A 21,976-nucleotide genomic window follows, 5' to 3' on the forward strand; every position below is an offset into this window, starting at 1 on the left:
TTAAATATGTTTATTTATATGTACATATGTATTTATATTTATATGTACATATTTCTATATATTCACAGAAACAGATTTCTATATATTTTGTCATTCAGTCATGTCCAACTCTTGGTAACCCCATTTGGGGTTTTCTTGGCAAGGATACTGGAACAGTTTGTCATTTCCTTATCTAGCTCATTTTACCGATGAGGAAACTGAGGCAAACAGGGTTATATGACTTGCCCAGGGTCACACAGCTAGTAAGTGTCTGAGGTCAGATTTGCTTTCAGGAAAATGATTCTTCCTTATTACAGGCCCAGTACTCTATTCACTCTGCCACCTAGCTGCCCATTTCTATATGTACACACACACACACATATATTTCTACTTATATAAATATATTTCTATATATATACACACATATTTCTCTATATATACATGTATATATTTCCATATATATACATATATGTACGTATGTGTGTGTATATATATATTGTGTGTGTGTGTATACACACACACACACATATTTCTATAGCTGTGTGACCCTGGACAAGTCATTTAACCCTATTTGCTTCAATTTCCTCATCTGTAAAATAAGCTGGAGAAGGAAATGGCAAACTGCTCCAGTATCTTTGCCAAGAAAATCCTCAATGGGGTCACCAAGAGTTGGACATGACTGAATGACTGAATAACAATAGCTATCTGTCTACCTATGAAAATGTGAGTGTGTGTGTGTGTTTCTGTGTATGTGTATACAAAATACATCTATTTGAACCCTTTGTGGGGAGTGGTGATTTCTTTAATGTCTCCCTGTAGGTCAGGATTGCAAAGCTTGAATTCCCCTGCAGGTCTTTTCAGGGAATCGGGATATGTTTGGCCCCATGCCTAGTTTCACAGCAGATGCCAGGGAACTCTTCTGAGCTGCTTTGAAATGCCGGCAATAGTCTTGTTCTAAAGTTACCCCTTCAGTGAATGGAGTAGGAGAAGCCATGCTCTGGTGATCTCAGTTTTTCTGTATAGAAATTGAAGGGTGAGGGGGAAGGAAAGCCCAGAGTTAAATAATACCTCCTGAATCAGAGGATCTAAAAATGCCCATACTGATTTTCCTGATGCAGTGTTTTTTTAGTCTGAATTAAAGGGTAACTAGGAGTGGAGAATGCCATGCTGATCATTAACTAACTAGCTTGCTTTAGTAAATAATAAAACAGTAGTTTATTTCCTTACAAAATGATCGTTAAAGCAGCACAGAGGGTGGAGTTTGGACTTCCCTGATGGAGACAGCTTTACCTCTGACCATGTGGGTTTTTTTTTCCAAATAAAGGCAAAAAATAGAAGTAGTTTCTTTACTACAGTAAATGACTGAATTTGCATTACAATCTTTTGTTTTGTAGTAAACTATAATTTTTCCCCTTTTAAGAGAAGCTCAGACTGCTAATTAGTTTAGATGTAAGAAGGGAGAACGGAATAGGGGATGAGGAAGAACTGTTGAATTTCTAGCCTGAATTCCCTCCCCCCTTTTATTTTGCTTTCTAAAATGGCCATTTTGTGTTTATTCCTACAGTCGTCTTTAGGCCCTTCTGACTTATCTAACACATCCTTTGTTCCAGTTAAGGGGAGGCTGATTATAACTGCTTTGGAGTTTTTCAGTGCTGTTTTGGCAGGAGAGGGTTTAGTTTAGTTCCTCTTCTTGCTTCCTCTTTTCCCTGGGGTCAAATGTGCTGCCTCTGGAATATCTCCAGCTTCCCTCTGACCAATAAAGCCAGAAAACCAATTACCGGATTCAAGCTTGGATTTTACTCTCCATAATACTCAAGTCTCAATGCATCCAATGATATTTAAGTTGGTTCTTGGTGACTTTGGAGGAGAAGAGGTCAAATTAACTGTTAACACACAATCACCTGAATCATTAAAGTCAGAAAGCAGGCCATTCCATAGGAGTATAATATTAGGCCTATAGAATATAAGGCAATGACTTCACATCCTGGATATTTGTGATTCTAAATGACCTTTTTAATAGTAAATTAGCAGAGGTGTGAAGAGTTCATACTTAGAGGTTATTAGACTATCAAAGCATTTCACATTTTTATTAGGAATAATTAGAGAGCTTAAACAACTGGACTAAGGGTGCTATAATAACTAATTCTTGATTATTCATGGGCCTAAATAGTCCATTTTATAGGGTCATCTAGCTCTCTTGCTTCTTCTCCTCCTTACTTTTCTCCTTTATCTTAAGCCATTTAACTCCTTGTTAACACCCCCAGAAAATGATTTGTGGAGGATGGGAGAGAAGTGTCACATACCAGTCTTTAAAAGTTCCCTTCCAATTCTCAATCCTAAGAAGCACTTTACTCTTGATTTTAAAATAAGGCCTCTGTGGTGAGGAGTTTGATGCTATTGGAGAATTCTTTTGGATCAGCTGTGGATTTCATTTATTTAGGCTTTGACTGTCCCTCAACACTGGATAACTTAAAAAGTATTGGTGTAATAGTATTTTAGGATCATTTTCTTTTAGCCTTAAGGTTTGAAAGAATCTTTCCTTTCTCTTTTTAACATTTTTCCAGAACTAAGACTGCAAAGTTACCATAGTGGGATCAACTGTCTGAGGAAAAACTTGCTTCTTGGAGGAGTCTGTATGTGGTTTGGCAAAAGTTTATATTTATGGGGTTAAATTCAGCCACTGTTAATGACACATATTATCTGTATGTTGAAAATCTTGCTTTTGGCCTTCAAAAAGGTCACTGTCATTGGCCAGGCAGAGTTTTCTTTGGCTTTCTAAATTGCTTATCATTTTTCCTTCCAACATAGTTCACTGTTACTCTGGCATCTCGCCACAATGAAAGAAATGTATATACAATGCTTAGTAAAGGTTTATTGAATTGAATTGATTATGCTATCTTAATCTTTCTGAGGCAGCTCAGAGCTCTGGTGGCTCAGTGCATAGAGCACTGGGCCTGGAGTCCAGAAGACCTAAGTTCAGATTCCTCCACAGACACTTCCTACCTCAGTGACCCTGGGCAAATCAAACTTAACTTCTGATTGCCTGATAAAATGGATCCAGTGGAGAAGGAAATGGGAAACTACTCCAGTATCTTTGCCAAGAAAACCCCAAATGGGGTCATGAAGAGTTGGACACAACTGAACAGGAACAGCAATTTTTCTACTAAGCTAGTTGTTACTTATTCCTCAGCTCAATTTTTCCTTTTTTAAAAAAAAACAAGAGATTATAGGATTTTATGCATAGTCTTTTCTTGAATAAGCTGCTTTCACGATTCAAACCCAGTCTTGATACCCTTGACATCTCTCAGGAGAGATTTCCAGGTAGGGAGAGTGCATTTGAAGGAACTTAAACTCGTCATGTCCTTGCTGCCTTTGTGTTTGCATGATTTTCATTTAACTGAGACTACTTGTCTGTGGGTTCCTGGTTCTGAATTAGGCTCCAGTCATTCAGTCAATCAAATAGTAAGTACTTTCTGTGTGAAGAGCACTGTGCTAGACCTTAGGGAAGATAGAAAGTTTAGATTAGAGCCCTTTCCTTTATGGACCAAGTCTGGTGAGAGGCAGTAGATGTGCTCCAGCAAATTTGAGCTAATATTATTTTTTTTAATTGAGTTCCATTATTAGTTAGGAAGAGTCATTTCACACAACCTTAAATTTGGAAGGACCGTAGAGGTCATGGAGTCCAAGCTCTAATACGTCATCAACACATTATTAAACAGTCTCTGAACAAACACTTCAATGACAGTGTTCCACTGGGAAAAAAAATTTGGCCCCTGGATTTAAAAATAAAATCACATTTGAAAATGCAGCAGACTATTTAAAATGACACAAGTAAAGGAGAAACTATATAATGTGTCTGTTGTTACTGCTAATAAAATCAGTCCGTCAGGTACTTTTTATTGAGAACCTAATATTTACCGGGCATTGTGGTAAGCATTGGCAACACAAAGAAGGGCCTACTACGCCTACAACTACTACTACTATTTCTACTACTAATAATAATCTCTGCTCTTCAGGAGTTCATAGTTTAATGAGGGAGACAAGCTGCAAACAATCATATACAAACAAGATATAGAGAGGATAAATTGAGAGTAGGGTCAGAGGGAAGCTACTAAGGTTAAGGAGGGCTGAGAAATGCTTCTTGAAGAAGGTGAGGCTTTATCCGGGACTGAACAGAAGCCAGGGAACATCAGAGATGGAGATGAGAAGGGAAGCATTTGAGGCATGGGGGACAGCTGGCGAAAAGGCACTTTTGGGAAATGGAGTGTGGTGAGATAGGAACAGCAAGGAAGTCAGTGTCATTGGATTATAGGAGAGTTAGGAAGAAGCCAAATTAAGATGGGCTTTAAAAGCCAAATATAGGGCTTTATATTTGATTCTGGAGGTAACAAAGAGCCACTGGAGTTTATTGAATTGGGAGTGATATGGTCAGATCTACATTTTAGGAAGATCAGTTTGGTAGTTGAGTAGTATATGAATTGGAGAGACTTAAGGAAAGGAGACCAGCCAGCAAGCTATTGCAATAATACAGATGATGAGGACCAGGGTCGTGGCAGTATCAGAGCAGAGAAGGGTGTGTATGTGTGTGTGTGTAATATTGCATAGATAGAAAGGACAGAATTAACAAATGATTGGCTATGGGGTTCAGACAGAGTAAAGAGTCAGGAATGACAAGTAGGTTGTGAGCTTAAGTGAGCAGGAAGATAAAGGTGCCCTCCACAGTAATAGGGAAGTTATAAAGAGGGGAAGATAATGGGTTCAGTTTTGGACATGTTGAGTTTAAGATGTCTATTGGGCATCCAGTATGAGATACCAAGTCAGCAGTTGGATGTAAGACTGAAGGTCAGGAGAGAAGTTGACTGGAGAAGTAAATCTGAGAGCCAGCTGCATAGTGATGATAAATATTAATTCAAAATATCAGTGATATATTAATGTTGCAACAGAGCAGCTGGGTGGCACAGTGGACAGAGGGCTGGGCCTGAAGTTGGGAAGACTCATCTTCCTGAGTTCAAATGTGGCCTCAAACACTTACTAGCTGTGTGACCCTGGGTAAGTCACTTAACCCTGTTTGTCTCAGTTCCTCATCTATAAAATAAGCTGGAGAAGGAAAAAGCAAACCACTCCAGTATCTTTGCCAAGAAGTCAGAGAGTCAGACATGACTGAAATGACTGAACAAGTCAAAATATTAATGATATATTAAATTCTAAATGTCACAAAATAGTATAACCTTAAATATAGCACTATATTAAAAATTTTACAGTATGAAAGTTTTTTACTTTCCTCACCTGGAATTCTTATTGTAGAAGTGGCAATTCCTTAAGCCCTAGTGGTTTGTCTAAACTTAAGCCACTTTCTCAGCAGGTAGGTGGTGCAGAGAATAGAGCACTGGAACTGAAGTTAGGGAAATTGTTCAAATCTGGCCTCAAAAACTTATTAGCTATGTGACACTAAACAGGTCATTTAACCTCTTTACCTCAGTTTCCCCATATATAGAATGGGAATGATAATAATAACACCTCCTAAAATTATTTTGAGGATAAAATAGGAAAAAAATTTAAAACACTTTGCACATCTTAAAACACTATATAAAATCTAACTATAATAAATATTATCATTATTATTATTATATTAATATTTCTAGCTTTATATTCAAGGAATTTTTTTCTTTTGCTTGTGTCTGACTCTTCATGACTCCATTTGATGTTTTCTTGGCAGAGATCCTGGCATGGTTTATCATTTCCTTCTCCATCTCATTTTACAGATGCGGAAACTGAGGCAAACAGGGTTAAGCGACTTGTCCAGGTTCACATAGCTAGTAAGGGTCTGAGGCTAGATTTGAACTCAGGAAGATGAGTCTTCCTAACTTCAGGCCCAGTACTCTATTCACTGTGCCACCTAGCTGTCTATATATAGAGCCTTAGTTTCAACAAATCTTAGGATTTCTATGTTTGTTCATTTTACCGATGAGAAAACATACAGAGAGGTATGTAAGAAAGAGTTTTAGAAGAAGACAATAGCACTTTTAGAGTTTGTATGGAAGGATATAGGCCTGAAAATTAAGTAGTAAGATACCTGATTTTTATAGAGCAGAAGAAATCCTACTCATCATTCTTTGTAGCAAACAGTTAGGTAGTTAAAAGAGCTCCATTGATTGGTTGCCAGCCTAATGGTTTATTTAAGTGATGGCTAACATAACTTACTAAGTGAGATTGGGTGAGTTATATCCCCTTTCTAGGGATTAGTATCCTTATATATAAAATAAATGTGGTTGAACTAGATGCTTCTACAGTGTTATCTAGCTCTGACACCTCATCAGAAACTGATAGCATTTCAAATAGTGATATTTGAGTCTAGCTAAATGTTTGTTCATATAGGAGAGAATGTGGAACTTCCAGCTAGCGTAAGCAACAGGGACAATACAAGATTATTTAGCCCCAACTCCAAGAATGCTTTCTTAGAGCACTTAATAAATAAAGCCAGGCAAAGTGCTTGCTGGGATATTGAGGTGCTGTTGTGTGGAGTCAATTTTGATTTAATTCTGTGAGTTATCAGGAGTTTAAAAACGTTGTAATTTTGCCTCTTGGCTTTCCTGGGTGCCCTCAAGGCCCAAATAAAATCCCACTTACTAGAAGATACCCTTTCTCATTCCTCTTTCATTCCAGTGACTTCCTTATGTTGCTTATTTCCACTTTATCTTGCCTACATTTTATTTGAGGCAATGGATAGAATGCTGGGCCTGGAGTCGGGAAAACCTGAGTTCAAATCCAGCCTCAGACGCTTACTAGTTGTATGACCCTGGGCAAGTCACTTAACCTTAGTTTGCCTCAATCCACTGGCAAAAGAAATGTCAGACCACTCCAGTTTCTTTGCCAAGAAAAACCCATGGACAGTATGGTTCATGGTCACAAAGAGTCAGCATTAACAAAAACTACAATATGTCTTGTGTATACATAATTGTTTGCCTATTATCTCCCCCATTAGATTGTGAGCCCCTTGAGAACTTGCATTGTCTTTTTACCTTTTTTTGGGACTTGAGTGATTAGCATAGTGCCTGACAATAAACATTAATAAATGTTTATTGATTTTGATGGGTTAGAGAACATCTAAAAGCTTTAGTGATGTTATAGCTTAATATTAGTAAGTAGAATATTTTTTATTTTTTGGTATGATACAGTTTTCTAACACATGTACTTTTTAAAACATTAGTGAATTCATGAACTCATTGCACTGCCTCTTAACAGCTTTTAACTTAAAATTAATTCTCTGCCTTCTTATTCTTCCTTTTAATCTGAAGTAACATTTTGTCAAAGGCCTCCTTTGAGCCAAAAATATTGAACGTAAGTACACAATGAAAAAAAATCTGTTTGTAGTTTAGTGTTTGGTCTGTCATGCTTCCATAAGCAATGAGGAATAAGGAAGTAATGCACATTGAAAAACAGACTGTATAATCACAGTTGAGGCCCTGTGGATCGGCCCTATCTGGCTGAACACGTAATAGCTGTAAAGAACCTCCTCTTTGAAGGTACATAATGCAGTATAGTTTTTTGTCTGCTAATTTTCCTTAAAGACTAAAATGATTTGTGTCTCTGTTATGATTTTAGAATTTTCTTACAGTTTTTGGAGTCAGAATGTAAGCAAAATAACTTATGAATCCCTTGAAAAGGTATACTTCCATTGACAATTTACCTTTATACACGAAATGATTGGGTAATCTACCAGATTGTGGTGATTCCAATTAGGATAACTCTGACCTAGCAGGATTTGTCGATGGTCGGAAGGGGACAAGTTAGGATTTAGTCGCTCCAATCTCTCGGGACTGTGGATGAACATTTAAATTGTTTGGTCAGACTTATTTAGATTTTTTTTTAAGCGCTGGTTTCAGATTTCCATTTCATGTTTAGAATTATTGTGGCTTTGCCCTAAGAATGTTTTAGACTGGGTGAAAGGCAAAAAAAAATGTGGAATGGAGAAGTGAGAGCATTATTGTTTACTGTTCAGTGAGTGAGTCCTTGTGGTTAGGAAATGTGTCTGTTTGGAGATTGCTGGGTGACTTGAGACTTGATGGAGGACTGTAATTCTTAGATGCAAAGAAGTCTTGTTCTTACAAGATGGGAGTGTGAAGTTTTTCTGAAATTTAGTTTCCGTGAGCCATAAACCGTATCTTCTGACTCTCCTCATGGATCTTATCCAGTAATTATGTGTGAACTGAATTTAATGGTAGCTTGTTAGCATTTATTCAAAGAATTAATATTATTTTTTGAGTGAAATTTCAAAGTAGTTATGATGTTTAGCAGTGCAGCAATTTAATTCAACAAATATTTATTCAGCAAGGCACTATGTTAGTCAGTGTATTGGGGCAACTTTGTGACTCAGTGGATAGAGCGCTGGGCCTGGAGTCAGGAGAACCAGAGTTCAAATTCAGCCTCAGACACTTGCTAGCTGTGTGACTCCACACAAATCACTTAACCTCTCTCTGCCTCAGTTTCATCTACTGTAAAATGAGAATAATAGCACCTACCTCTTCAGGGTTGTTTGAGGATTATAGACAATATTTGTGAAGTGCTTAATCCAGTGTCTGGCACGTAGTAGGTGCTATACATAAGTGCTTCTATCCCTTTGTGCTTCCCTACCAATCCTTGCTAGATAGGCAGAGATGCATATCACAGTACTAGACGATTAGAAATAATTGGTGAGTGAGGCTAAACATGGTGGCTGTTGTCCAAAAGAACCTTATGTTCCACTAGGGTACAAATAACAATACAATGTACCATTATGTAGTGAAACAAGCACCGAAATTGGAATTGGAAGACCTTAGTTTACGTCCAGTCTCTTCTCTTTCACGTGTGAAATTTGGACAAATTGCTTTACCTCTCTCAGTCTCATTCTCTTCATTTCTACAATAAAGGAATTGGACTCAATGTTCTCCAATTTCCTTTTTAATTCTAAATATTATAATAATTAAATTTCAGCTGTGATTGTTAACTGAGTCAGTAATGTTGTAGAAAATCCTAAGAAATGAATGATTATTATTTTCAGCGCATAATTAATAATCCTCAAAGGCAGCTAGGTGGCACAGTGGAGAGAATGCAGGACCTGGAGTCAGGAAGATCTGAGTTCAAATTCAGCCTCAGACTCTATCAATATGACCCTGAGCAAGGCACTTCACCTCTGCCTGTCTCAGTATCCTCATCTGTAAAGAGGGGATAATAATAACCCTTAACTCTCAGAACTGTTGTGAGGATCAAACGAAATAATACATTTAAAGTGCTTAGCATAGTGCTTTGCATATAGTAGGGGCTATATAAATGCCTGCTATTTATTATTGTCATCGACATCATTATCATTACTGTTTGAATGTTTTGTGTGCACTATTGGCTTTTCTCTTGTAGCAGATTTACCTTTCTGATCATATTTTGCATATGTTCACATTAAAATTAATTTGCATTTGCTGAACAAATGCTAAATACAGTTGAGAAAAGGGAGAAAGAAACCTGAAAGCATCCTGGCTGGCAATGAAAAATATAACTAAATGCTTTTTGTGTATAGTCTACACTTGTCTGTACACAAGTCTGTACTTGATGCACAATTTACTGAGTTTGTGTTAAAGTTAGGGAGACTGTAGTAATAAGAATAATAATGATAATAGCTTATATTCATACAGCACTTGAAGGCTTGTAAAGCACTCTACACGCATTTTCTCATGGCAGTTTGAGGAAATTAGAGCTTTTGAAGGAAGCAGCCTCTTGCCCATCTGCAGCTTCTGTCATAGTGGTTCTGTTTTCCCCTCACATGGCTTCCAGCCTAGTCCAGGGCCTCCCAATCTATCCTGGATTACTGCAACTGTCTTCTAACTGGTTTCCCTGCTTCCACCCTCTCACTGCCCTACACAGTTGTTTTCCTGTAGCAAAGGTCTTACCATGTCAGCCTCCTCTTCCTCAAACTCAGGAAACTCCAATGGCTCTCTAGGATCAAATATTAAACTCCTCTGACTTTTCAACCCCTTTACAAACATGGCTCCAGCCTATACTTCTAATGTCAAAATACATTGCTCCCTTTCTTGTACTCTGCAGTCCAGCCTAATAGGCCCTCACTTATGATATCCCCTCTCCCTTTTCTAAGGTCTTGTCTCTGTGCCTGGAATACATTTTTTTCCAACCTCCACCTCTGAGAACCCCTGATTTCCTTCAAAGCTCTGCTTAACCACCACTTTCTACATGAAGCCTTTTCCTAATTCCTCTCCTAGGATGTTAATGTCTCCCCTTTCCCAAATAACTTCATGTTTATTTTGTATGTATGTGTAAATGTCCATGTTGTCTCTTCTAATAGAAGATAAGTTCTTTGAGTTTAGGAAGTTTTATGATGTCTTTGTCTCTCCAGAGATCAGATTATAGTCCTGTCACATAGTAGATGCCTGATAAATGCTGGTTAACCTGATCCAACCATTCTGGAGAGCAATTTGGAACTATGTGCAAAGGGCAATCAAACTCTGTCTACTCTTTGATCCAGCAATACCACCACTAGGTCTGTATCCCAAAGAGATTACAAAAAAGGGAAAAGGACATACTTGTACAAAAATATTCATGGCAGCTCTTTTTGGTGGTGGCAAAGAATTGGAAATTGAGGGGATGTCCATCAGTTGGGGAATGACTGAACAAATTGTGGGATATGGATATAATGAAATAGTATTGTGCTATAAGAAATGATGAGCAAACAGATTTCAGAAAAGCTTGGGAAGACTTACATGAGCTGATGCAGAGTGAAGTGAGTGGAACCAGGAGAATATTATACACAGTAACAGCAACATTGTGCTATGATCAACTATGAATGATTTAGTTATTCTCAACAGTACAATGATCCAAAACAATTCCCAAGGACTCATGCTGAAAAATACTATCCACATCCAGAAAAAGAGCTGATGGAGTCTGAATGTAGATTGAATCATATGATTTTCACTTTATTTTTTTTTCCTTTTGGTCTTTGTCTTCTTTCACAACATTAGTAATATGGAAATGTGCACATATATAACCTACATCAAATTGCTTAGCATCTTAGGAAAGAGGGAGGGAAGGAGAAAATTTGGAACTCAAAAATTTCAAAAAAAGATTCTTAAAATTTGTCTTTACATGTAATTGGAAAAACCAAAATACTATTAAGAAAAATTAAAAAATAAATGCTTGTTAATTGATTGAGAATATAAAAGTAAAGATGTTCAGAATGCTGAAATACTGTATTAACTAGAAGGGTCGTAGTATGAAAGAATGAAGAGAGATTTGGGAATTAGTTACTTATAGATAATAGAAGAATTTTAAACAATGGGTGATTTTCCTGAGGGATTTGTCTTTCTATAAGATAATTTATTATTGACTTTTAATTGTTTTAACTCAGTGTCCAAATGCCTACTTATGAAGCAATTTGTCTATTTCCAAGTTACAACTCTGTTGATTCCTCTTCCTTGTACTCTGAAAATTTGAGTAGAAAATACAAATCTTATATAACACATTTGAAAATGATTAATATGAAATCTCTTGAATTATTACCAATTATTACTTAATATGAAAATGGGAAGGCTAATAATGGGGATCTTCAAACTTTCTTTTTGGGTTGAATTACATATATAATCTGTTATATACATATCTACATGTTGTCTCCAGACATTTGTTTGTTCAACCCTAAGGGGCTAAGAAGCATGAGATGAGAAATTACTAATATTCATCTTTAGAATATAAAAACTTTATGCTATGTGTATGAAACTTTTACTATCTGTATGAACAGAAATTACTAGGGTTCTTGGTACTTTCCCTCCCAGTTCTCATTCCTATATATATATATAGCATTTATCATCACAGATTAATCATTATGTTCCCAAATCTGATTGCTTTCTACCTTTTACTGTTATTCCACTTTGCAGCAACTGACTGGATATTTGAGTTGATAGAGAATGAGGAATTGAGGATAATTCTGAGGTTACATACCTGGGAGACTAGAAGATTAGGGGTTCTTAACTAAGGGGGGTGGTTTGTGAACTTGTTTTAAAAATATTTCGATAACTGTATTTCAGTATAATTGGTTTCCTTTGTAATCCTATGTATTTTATGCATTAAAAACATTATTTTGAGAAAAGATCCATAAGCTACCAGACTGCCAAAGGGGGCCATTATACAAATAAAATATTAAGAACCTTTACCTTAGGCAGAAATAAGGAGGTCCTTATAGAGAAACAGGTTTGGGGTAGAAGGGTCATTAGTTCTGTTTTGAACATGTTGAGTTTGAGATGTCTTCGGAATATCCAGTTTGAACAGTCTCTCTCTCTCTCTCTCTCTCTCTCTCTCTCTCTCTCTCTCTCACACACACACACACACACACACACACACACACACACGTTTTTCAATATAAAATGCACACACACACACACACACACACACACACACACACACATGTTTTTCAATATAAAATGCCCAGAGAAGTCAAAAGGATTTACAGCTGCAAAAAGATCATCAGATGTGACTGCTAAGAGATCACTGGTAACTTTGAAAAGAGCAATTTCAATTGAGTGATGAGGTCAGAAGCTAGATTGCCAGGGGTTGAGGAGTGAGTAGGAGTAAAAGAAGAGGCAACAAGTATAGACAACTTTTTCTAGGATTTTGGCTAAGAAAAGGAAAAGAGATATAGAATGACAGCTTAAGGGGATGATAGAATCTAACAAGTTGGGTGTTTTTTTCCAGAATGGAGAGATTTGAGCATATTTAAAGGCAATAGGAAAAAAACAGCAAATAGAGAGTGAAGATTAGAGAGAGAAGGGTGAGGGGTGGGTGGGGAGCAGAGAATGATTGACAGAGGAATCTATTAAAGATGTTGGGAAAATGTAGGATCAAGAGTCGATGTAGAGTTAGCCTTAGCAAGGAGGGGAGCCACCTTATCATCAGAGTATGAAAAAAAAGGAGAAAGTAAAGAAGTTTTCAAAAGTTTTTGAGATGAGGAGGAAAAAAGAAAGTTCACAGCAAATAGCCTCAATTTTCTCCATGAAGTAAGAGGTGAGGTCCTTAGCTTAGAGACAATGGGGAGAGGGAACTGTAGGGAGTTTGAGAAGAGAAGGTTTAGAATAGTTTCTGTGGAAAGTGACTTAGAGAATTTATTTTGGAGAAATAACATATACAGATGCTATGAAATGTATGTATAAGCCAGCTGATGGGGGAAAAAATCCATCCAAAAAGTATTGTGCATCATGGTTTTCCTGGAGAATAGGAAAAATACACACATAGTTTGAATATTCCATAAACACAAGTTATGGATAGCTAGATGACTAATTATATACATGCATAACATGTATCAGACATATACATATATGTATTACATAAATGGACTATTTTTTACTTTTTCACATTTTTACGTGCAACATATAGGCCCGTTTACGTATTTTTGATGGCTAATGAGAATATTGTCCATGTTTTGCCTTTGCAGAATTTCTATAATCTGTCTATCACTGTATTTTCTCTTGAGGTGGAAAAAGGGAGGGACAGTTCTTTGTAAAAGTGCATCTTTTTGAACTTTTTTGTTTCTGTCTTTTCATTTTGCAGGCAAAAAGTCTGGAGCGTTGATTGTAAAGATTATAGAGATGCATGAGGAATGCACAATGCAGATTGCCATCTGTGAGTTGTTAGCCATGTCTTCTACTGACAGCCCTTCTAAAGATGCACTCCTGGATCCTGGGACCCAACTCAAGGTCCTATTCACGAAGGAAACTGCAGCTCATCTGAAGGGAGGTCCACAGGATGTCATCCATATCTACCCTCCCTGGTAAGTACAAAGAGTTGATTCTAATAACTGCAGCTTGTAACTCTTGTCCCCTTCAGAAAAGGCATTTTTATCTGGAACATTTTTGTCATATTATTATAGAAAAGCCTCCTGCATAAGGGAGCCAGGTTTTGTCTTATGTTTTATGTAACAGAGACGATGAACTGTCTTTGGAGGCTTATTAGTGCTTCTGGCAGGCAAATTAGTGCCTGGAAGAAAAAAACTCAAGATTACTGCCTGCTAAATGTTGTTTTAAGAACTGACTGCTTTTGTTTTATTTTTGTTTGTTCTTGTTTTTTTTTTTTAAATTGTTGTTCCAAGAAAAGCTTTGGTGGCTTAATACAATAATTGATTAATATAAATATGTTAATTATTAATCAGGGAATTTTTTACATAATTCTGAATTTAGCTTCCTTAAAACCACCAAATATATGTAACAATGGGATGTTAATTTTTACAAGTTTTATTGTTGTCTTTTGTTTTGACTATAACCATGTTATTTTTAATAAAGCAATTTCCTCTTAACACTCTTTGCTTTCCCTGCCCTGTCCCACTCCCTCCTTACCCCTAGTAAAATCATTAAATCCTTACTAAGAAGAAAGGAAAACAATTTGGAAAGCCAACCAACACAGTGACTGCATCTGACAGCATATACCATATTTCATATTTGAGTTCCCTGCCTCTCCACTTAAAGGACGGGAAGATAGGTTTCTTTAGCAGTTTTTCAGAACCAAAATTATTCACTATAGTTCATCCAGTTTTTAATCATGTACATTATTATAAGTCATCGAATATGTTATTATTTTGGTTCTGCTTTCTTCACTCTGTATTACTTCATACTAGTCTTTCCATTTTTCTTTATATTCCTCATGTTCATAATTTTTTGGCATAATTATATTTCACAACATTTCTATATGAGAATTGGGTTAGCCAGTGCCCAATCAATGGACACCTATTTTATTTTAAATCTTTTTTTGTTTTCAGGTTTGGTTTTGTTATAAATGCTGCTATTTTGTTATCTATAGCATCTTTCTTTATTTCTGTCATTGATTTACTTTAGACATATGTTTAGTAGTGGGATTCTTGGCCCAAAGGGTGTGAACACTTCAGTCATTTTTTTAAAATTCTGAATTGTTTTCCAAAGTTATTCTGAACCATTTCACAGCTCCACAAATGATCTGTTAGTGTTTTTGTCTTACCCTTTCCTGCAATCACTGTCTCCATTTTTTCTCCTTTTTGCCAATGTGATAGGTGTCAGATAAAATCTGAGTTTCTTTAATTTGTACATCATTTTATTATTTAGGACAGTCTTTTATGATTGTTAATTATTTGTATTCTCTCAAACAGTTCACCAGAGAACGGTTTTTTCAAAGCCTTTGACCAGCTGCGGGAGAATAGTACTTATATACAGGACTTATATAATAGGACTTATATACAGAGTCAGTTCTGTATATATCTTATATATCAGACTATTATTGTAAATGTTTAATACAAAGGTTTTTTTCCCCACTTGGTAGTTTCTGGCAATATCAATTTTATTTGTGCAAAAGCCATTTAACTTTTATGTAATGGAGACTTAATTTTGTTCTGTATCATCATCTCTATGCCCTGTTTAGTTGAGAATTCTCCCCTTAAGGGTGGAACTGACAGTACTACTAGATTTTTTGAAGCCAGTGGATCTTTTAAGCTTGGGAGTTCTGAGCTGCTATAGGGCTAAAGCCTATTGGATGTTTGAACCAAGTTTGGTTCCGTTATGGTGAGCCTCTGGGAGTGGGAGGCCACCATGTTTCCTAGGGAGGGGAATACTAGCCAAGATTGGGAATGGAGCATGTCAAAGCTTTTGAGCAGATTGGTGGTGGATGTGGGTCCATGAGTCACTGCTATACTTTCACCCTGGGTTAGATAGAGAGACCAAGTCCCTCTTTCCCCACCCCCCAAAAATATTCTCTTACTTAGCTTATATATGAAAATATTCTCTTGTTGTCTGCAATTTTTTTTAAAGGTTTGATCTTTTATATTCAAGTTTTGTGTCCATTTGGAACTTGGTATATGGTATAAAGGTTGACCTGAATCAAACTGTCTTCTAGTTTTCATAGCAACTTTTGTTGCAAGTGTTCGTTAAACACTGGACTACTGTTGTATTTGATCTCTTCTGGGTTTTGCTTTTCTATTTTTTAAGCCAATATCAAATGGTTTGGTGGACTACTGGTTTATATTAGAATTTGAGATATGTTAATTCTATGCCCCTTCTGTTCCTGATTTTTTTTTCATATTTGCCCTTAAATTTTCTAGACTTTGTTCTTTCAAATGAATTTTGTCTAATTTGTAAAGTAAACCTTTGGCAATTTAATTTAGTTAGTATAATCATTTTTATTAGTAGTCATTATTATTTATTTTTGGTATATTTATTTGGTCATTTATTATTGGTATAGTCTAGTCGTGTACAATGAATTGCTCTCCAAATATTTGTCTTCCTTTTATTTTATAAAAAGTGTTTTATACTTGTATTTATGTAAATATCAAGTGTCTTTTGGTAGATAAACAGCTGACTTTGTCGTCATTTTGAATGGAATTTCTCTTTTTATCATTTTCTCCTAGTTTTTCATTAATACCATTTGTAAATGTCACTGATTTTTGTGAATTTATTTTGTATCTTGCTATTTTACTGAAGTTATTAATCCTCTCAGTTTCTTTCCTGATTCCTTGTGGTTTTCTAAGTAAGCCAATAGAAACTTTTTTTCTCCTTTTCAGTGTTTATACCTTTAATTTCTCTCTTTCCCCTTATTTCTATAGCTAGCATTTCTAGAATTATTTAAATTATGGGACAATAATTTTCATAAGAGAAGAAATTCTCAGCCTTTATGAAAGTAAGAATAAGCACTCATTTTTTTTGATAATATTTAGTTAGCTTTTCATTGGCATCCCCTCTCCACTATCTCCGGTTGCTTCTTAGAGTCATAGAATTCTAGAGGTAGGAAGTACTTTAAAGTTCGTAACTCTGACATCCCACCCAGTGTAGCAATTCTCTCTATGATATCTCTGACACATGATCGTCCAGTTTTAGCTTGAACACATTATATTTTTAGCAGCTCTGATTACTTAGAAAATTCATATTTATGTTCTATTTACTCTTGATTCTTTTCCCCGGAAGCAGTGAATACATAGGCTTTGTCTTCCACAACACAATTCTTCAGGTATCTGAAGACTACTATTATATCCTCCTGTGTATTCTCCTCCTCAGGATAAGCCAATACAAATCCTCAAACCAGCACTCACCAGTTCTCATTACAGCAACCATATGTCACAGTGGACAGAACGATGGACCTGGAATCAGGAAAGTCAGAATTCAAATCCTACCTTGTATGCTTGCTGTGTGACCCTGGGCAAGTCATTTTACCTTTGACTGCCTCAGTTTCTTCATCTGTAAAATGAGGATAATAAGAACAGCTACCTCCAAGGGTTGTTGTGATGATCACATAAGACACTAAAGCAAAACAGTTTTGGAAAGGTGTTATCTAGAAGCTCACTATTATTATTTTTATGACAGTTTTCAGACTCTCCACTACCTTTATTGCCTCTTTCTACTAATAGTTTTCTTTTTCCTTTAGGAAGGAATAAATTGAACTTGAAATTAACTGAATTCATTAAAATACAGTCAGTGAAAAAAACATAGACATTAAAAAACTTAAAAGACTAAAAATGAGGAGCTCCTGTTTTCCTGGCAGTTCTATTTTCTCTGGACTGTTTTATCTGAAATCTACTTTGGTGTAGATTAAGGTAAAACCCAATTATGGGAAGCATATTTCATTTTATCTGGGGTATACAGTATGGAGGGGGCAAGAGTTCTAAGTATTCCTTGCAGGATCAATCGACAGTGTTAGTTCAGATTAAAATGAGGAAGGCATTGACTAAAAAGCATACCTGACAGCTGTTATTCAGATATGCTTATCATAGCAGAAAGCCTCAGAATGGATTCTTAGCAAGTGTCAACTTAAAAGATACCTCTATTCAAAACTCCCCCCACCCAGAAGTAGTAATACTTCTTAAGGGGTTGCCTTTCTTCTTTTATTTGCTGTTCAGAGGAATAGGTAACATTAAATTACCAGGCACATAGTAAGAACTTTATAAATGCTATATGCCTGGAATGTAGTAAGTGCTTAAAAATGCTCGTTGATTGACTGTTGACTTTAATTCTTAGGTTTTTGTAAGAATTATGTTCCATTTAAAGCTTTAAGATAATCTTTTCAAAGATTATTTAAATTAATTACTTATCCTTGAGGAGAACTTAGGCTATAGAAAGTTTCTTATTATTAGAAGACTGTTTTATTACACTGATAACTATTTAGAAATGAATTAATTTCAAAACTATCCAGCAAAATGATACAGCATCCTTTTTTTGTATTTCTTTAAACAAGTCTCTTAAACAAGACCCTTAAGCAAAAATGATTCACAAAGTGGATGAATCTCTGTTCCTAGAAGATCCTAGCATTCTTTTTTTTTTCCTCTGAGTTTTCATCCAGAATATTGAAAACCATAGAACTGTGTTGACTTGCTGAATTTTGTACATAGCAATAGAGTTTCCTACTTGGTACTGCATAGTGAAGTTTCTACTCATCATTTCTGCTTGTCTTTCACCTCCAAATTCTCCCTCTCTACTAGTTCTTCCTCTTCTGCCTATAACAAATATGTCTAGGTTTCCCTTTTTCTAAAACGAATCCTTTTCTTTGACTAGGCCATTTGATTAAATATCAAATCATTTTTCTCCTCCACTGTTAAGTTTCTAAAAAGGAATAGTATACCTTTACTTTCTCTGTTTCATCACCCACTCACTCCTGAACTCCCTATAATTTGACTTCTAGCCCCACAACCCTGTCGAAAATTATCTCTCCAAGACTACTAGTAACCAACACTTCTTTCCCACGTCCAGTGTCCTTTTCTCTGTTGCAATCTCATCTTACCTTTCTGTCACATTTCATGATATTGACCACCTTTTTATTCTTAAACCTTCTTTATCCTGTGCTTCAGTGGTTCATCTTCCTACTTTATCTCACAAATGTTGGAGTCTCCATGACTGTCTTCAACCTCTTCTCTGTCTGTGTATGCTCTTTCCCCTAGAAACTCCAACTATTTTCAGGACCTCAATTATCATCTCTTTGCAGATGATTCACAAATCTTTACATCTACCCCTAATTTCTCCTGTGTGCTCTAGGCTTCCAAACCCAATGCCTCCTGGAATCTTCCCCAGATGTCTTTTTGGCTTCTCAAACTTAACCTGTTCCAAGTGGAACTTATCATCTCTCTTCATCTACCAACCTCAGTGCCAAATGTAGCCCTCTTTCTCCCTTGACTGTTTCTGCTGATAGCAGCAGAATCTTTCTAGTCATCCAGATGACATTTCATTATGATAAAACTTTATCATCCTTTTGGATTCTTCTATCTCCATCACCTCCCTGTCCTCTGATCAAAGTATTCTCTCCATTGTTAGAATTCATCCTTTCCTCTCCAAGTACATTGCTGCTACCTTAGTGTAGGTTGTCTTTACCTCTTGCCTAGACTACTACCACTACCACCACCATCATTGCTAACATTTGTATAGTGCTTACTATGTGCCAGGAACTGTGCTAAGTGCCAACAACCTAGTAAGTGATATTGTTATTCCCATTTTACAGAAGAAGAAACTGAAGTAAGCAGAAGTTAAGTGACTTGCCCAGGGTCATGCAGCTAGTAAGTGTCTGAGGCCAGATTTGAACTCAGGTCTTCCTAACTCCAGGTCTAGTGCTCTATCCACTGCATCACCCAGCTGCCTAAGTTTCTTAACTTTTTTTTTTAAAGCTTCTCTCTTCTCCATAATTCAAACAACTGTGAAAAGGAGCTTCCTAAGGCACAGGTCTGATAATATCACTCTCTTTCTTGTAAACTTTCAGTGGATCTCCATTTCTCTTTGGACAAAATACTCCATAGTCTGGCACTTAGTTCTTGCTACAGTCAGGCTCAGTCTATTTTTTCATACATATTGTCTAATCCCCCTTTATGTAGTGTACATTCCAGTTGAACTAGCTATTCCTCAGCCTTATCCTTCTTTCTTTTAAAAGTTCCACGTTCATAATGGCCATCAAGACTATAACGCATTTTGTTTTCATCTTTACCTATTGAAAATTATTTTCTTCCATAAGACCCAGCATAGGCATTATCTCCTGTATGAAAACTTACCTCATACATTTCTAGATGAAAGTGTTTACTTCATCCTCCAATCTTCTCATCATACATTGGATTCTTTGCCCTTTTCGCATTTTACCTTGTTATCATCCTTATCATTCTACCTTGTATATTTCCCCATTACTTTATGCATTTCTCAAACATAGGTACTATGTCATTTTTCACTTCTTATTTTTTTACTTATTTGGAATTCTCTTCCGAACATAGTACTTAGCCCTGAGTAGACACTTAATATGTTAATTGAATTGAACTTTTATATTAATGGGATCATAGATCTAGACCTTGAAGGCATCTTAGAGATCATCTAGTTGAGTGCCTTCATTTTACAAGTTAAGGAACTAAAGACCAGGGAGTTAGTTAAGTGACTTGCCCAGAGTCATGGAGGTAACAAACATCAGAGGTGGAATTTTAAACCAAGTCTTCTGTCTCAAAAGTCAATATTTTTTTCTGTTGCTTTATGCTTTTTATACATCTAAAGAGAAGGAAAGACAAGAAAGGAATTTATAAAGATGGCAGTCAGATTGGGTGATATCAGATCTAGCATATCCCCTCTTCATTTTCCAGCTCTTTTGTTTCCTAAATTATCTTAATGGTTTGGAACTGGAATATGTCTGCACTTTAATTCAGAATTCTTTGTCTTTGGCCAAATGTTGAATGAAATTAGTCTGGATGTCACTTAAAAATAGCTCTCCCTCTTTCTTAAAAATTGAGGACTGGATTTTTTAAAAACTACATTAAATTGGGAACTTGGCATAGAACAAAAAGTATTTCCTTCCCTTAGGCTATCTCCTCTTTCCCCACCAAAGTGTTGCCTTCATCGAAATTGTTCCTTTAAAAAGTTTACAAGACCAATGGCTTTAAAATACCTGTTTTTATACTTAAATAACAACAATAATAACAATAAAACTTTATATTATGAATTGTAGCTGTTTCTCCTAAGAACTTCAAAGTTAATTGTGGACCTTATCTAATAAATCTTTACTAAATCTCTGAACAGTAACAATGACCAGATCTGTGAACCAAATTGTAACCAAAATGTTACCTCCCTTTGGCTAGTGGAGAAGTTGAAACATTTAGATTTTGGAAGTGACTTGCCTAGGATTACAACAATAACATTACTTGCATTACACAGTATACACAGATGTATAAAGTAGTCAGCACCTTTTAAAGGGAAAGTTCTGTGGTAGTTCTACATTTAAATTGAACCAAAAGGAATATTTTGTCAATGTGACCCTGGGACAGGAAGCAGAAGGTCTCTTTAAAAGTGGAAGGAAAAGAACTCTGCAAGACTTAAGGATTATTTATTCTATGTTAAGCTATGGCAAGAAGAGGACATTTAATGGGATGTATAGTATTTTATTTATGGGAGCCTGAATTATTTTAGCAGATCCTTTTTAGGAGTTGGTTTAAGTAGGATAGACACGACCATAAGGACCAACCCATACTACTCAGCTCCTTCAATAATATTGTAATTGTTGTTAATAGTAATGATGATGTTAGCTAGCATTTTTATGCTGCTTTAAGGTTTGCAAAGCAGTTTGTAAATATTAGTTCATTTGATCCTCACAACAACCCTGGTAGGTAAGTGCTATCATTTATCCTCCTTTTCAGATGAGGAAGCTGAGGCAGACAGAGTCCACTGGCTTGGCCAGGGTCACAGAGCTAGCAAGTGTCTGAGGCCAGATTTGAAATAAGATTTTCCTCGTTCTAAGACCAATACTTTGTCCACTACACCACCAGCTCATCCAACTTGAAATTCTTTTGTACTCATATGTATTTTAGTACTTTAATGGATGAGTGCTTTCATTCATGTGAGTGACTGCTGTAGATCACAATGCTTTTTTTTAGTAACACTTATGGCCCAATAAGGAGCCAATTTATAGACAAAGATTTTCTTTTACCCTATCACCTAGAGGCCGGTTTTCTGTTAATGAGCTTTGCTGATCTAAACATATGTTAACCAAATGTGTGGGCAGCCATGTGGCACAA

At 36.2% G+C, this 21,976-nt stretch overlaps 1 protein-coding gene across 1 annotated transcript in view; it reads left to right on the plus strand.

Annotated features, from left to right (window-relative positions):
* SPIDR (scaffold protein involved in DNA repair) overlaps positions 1-21,976 on the plus strand; it is a 573,123-nt gene that overhangs the window by 181,548 nt on the left and 369,599 nt on the right. Inside the window, exon 8 of the mRNA XM_036758339.1 lies at positions 13,555-13,774. Coding sequence (XP_036614234.1) covers positions 13,555-13,774 — 220 coding nt within the window. The remainder of the gene's footprint in view (positions 1-13,554; positions 13,775-21,976) is intronic.

Source organism: Trichosurus vulpecula, chromosome 1 (assembly GCF_011100635.1).
Source record: "Trichosurus vulpecula isolate mTriVul1 chromosome 1, mTriVul1.pri, whole genome shotgun sequence".
NCBI lineage: Eukaryota > Metazoa > Chordata > Mammalia > Diprotodontia > Phalangeridae > Trichosurus > Trichosurus vulpecula.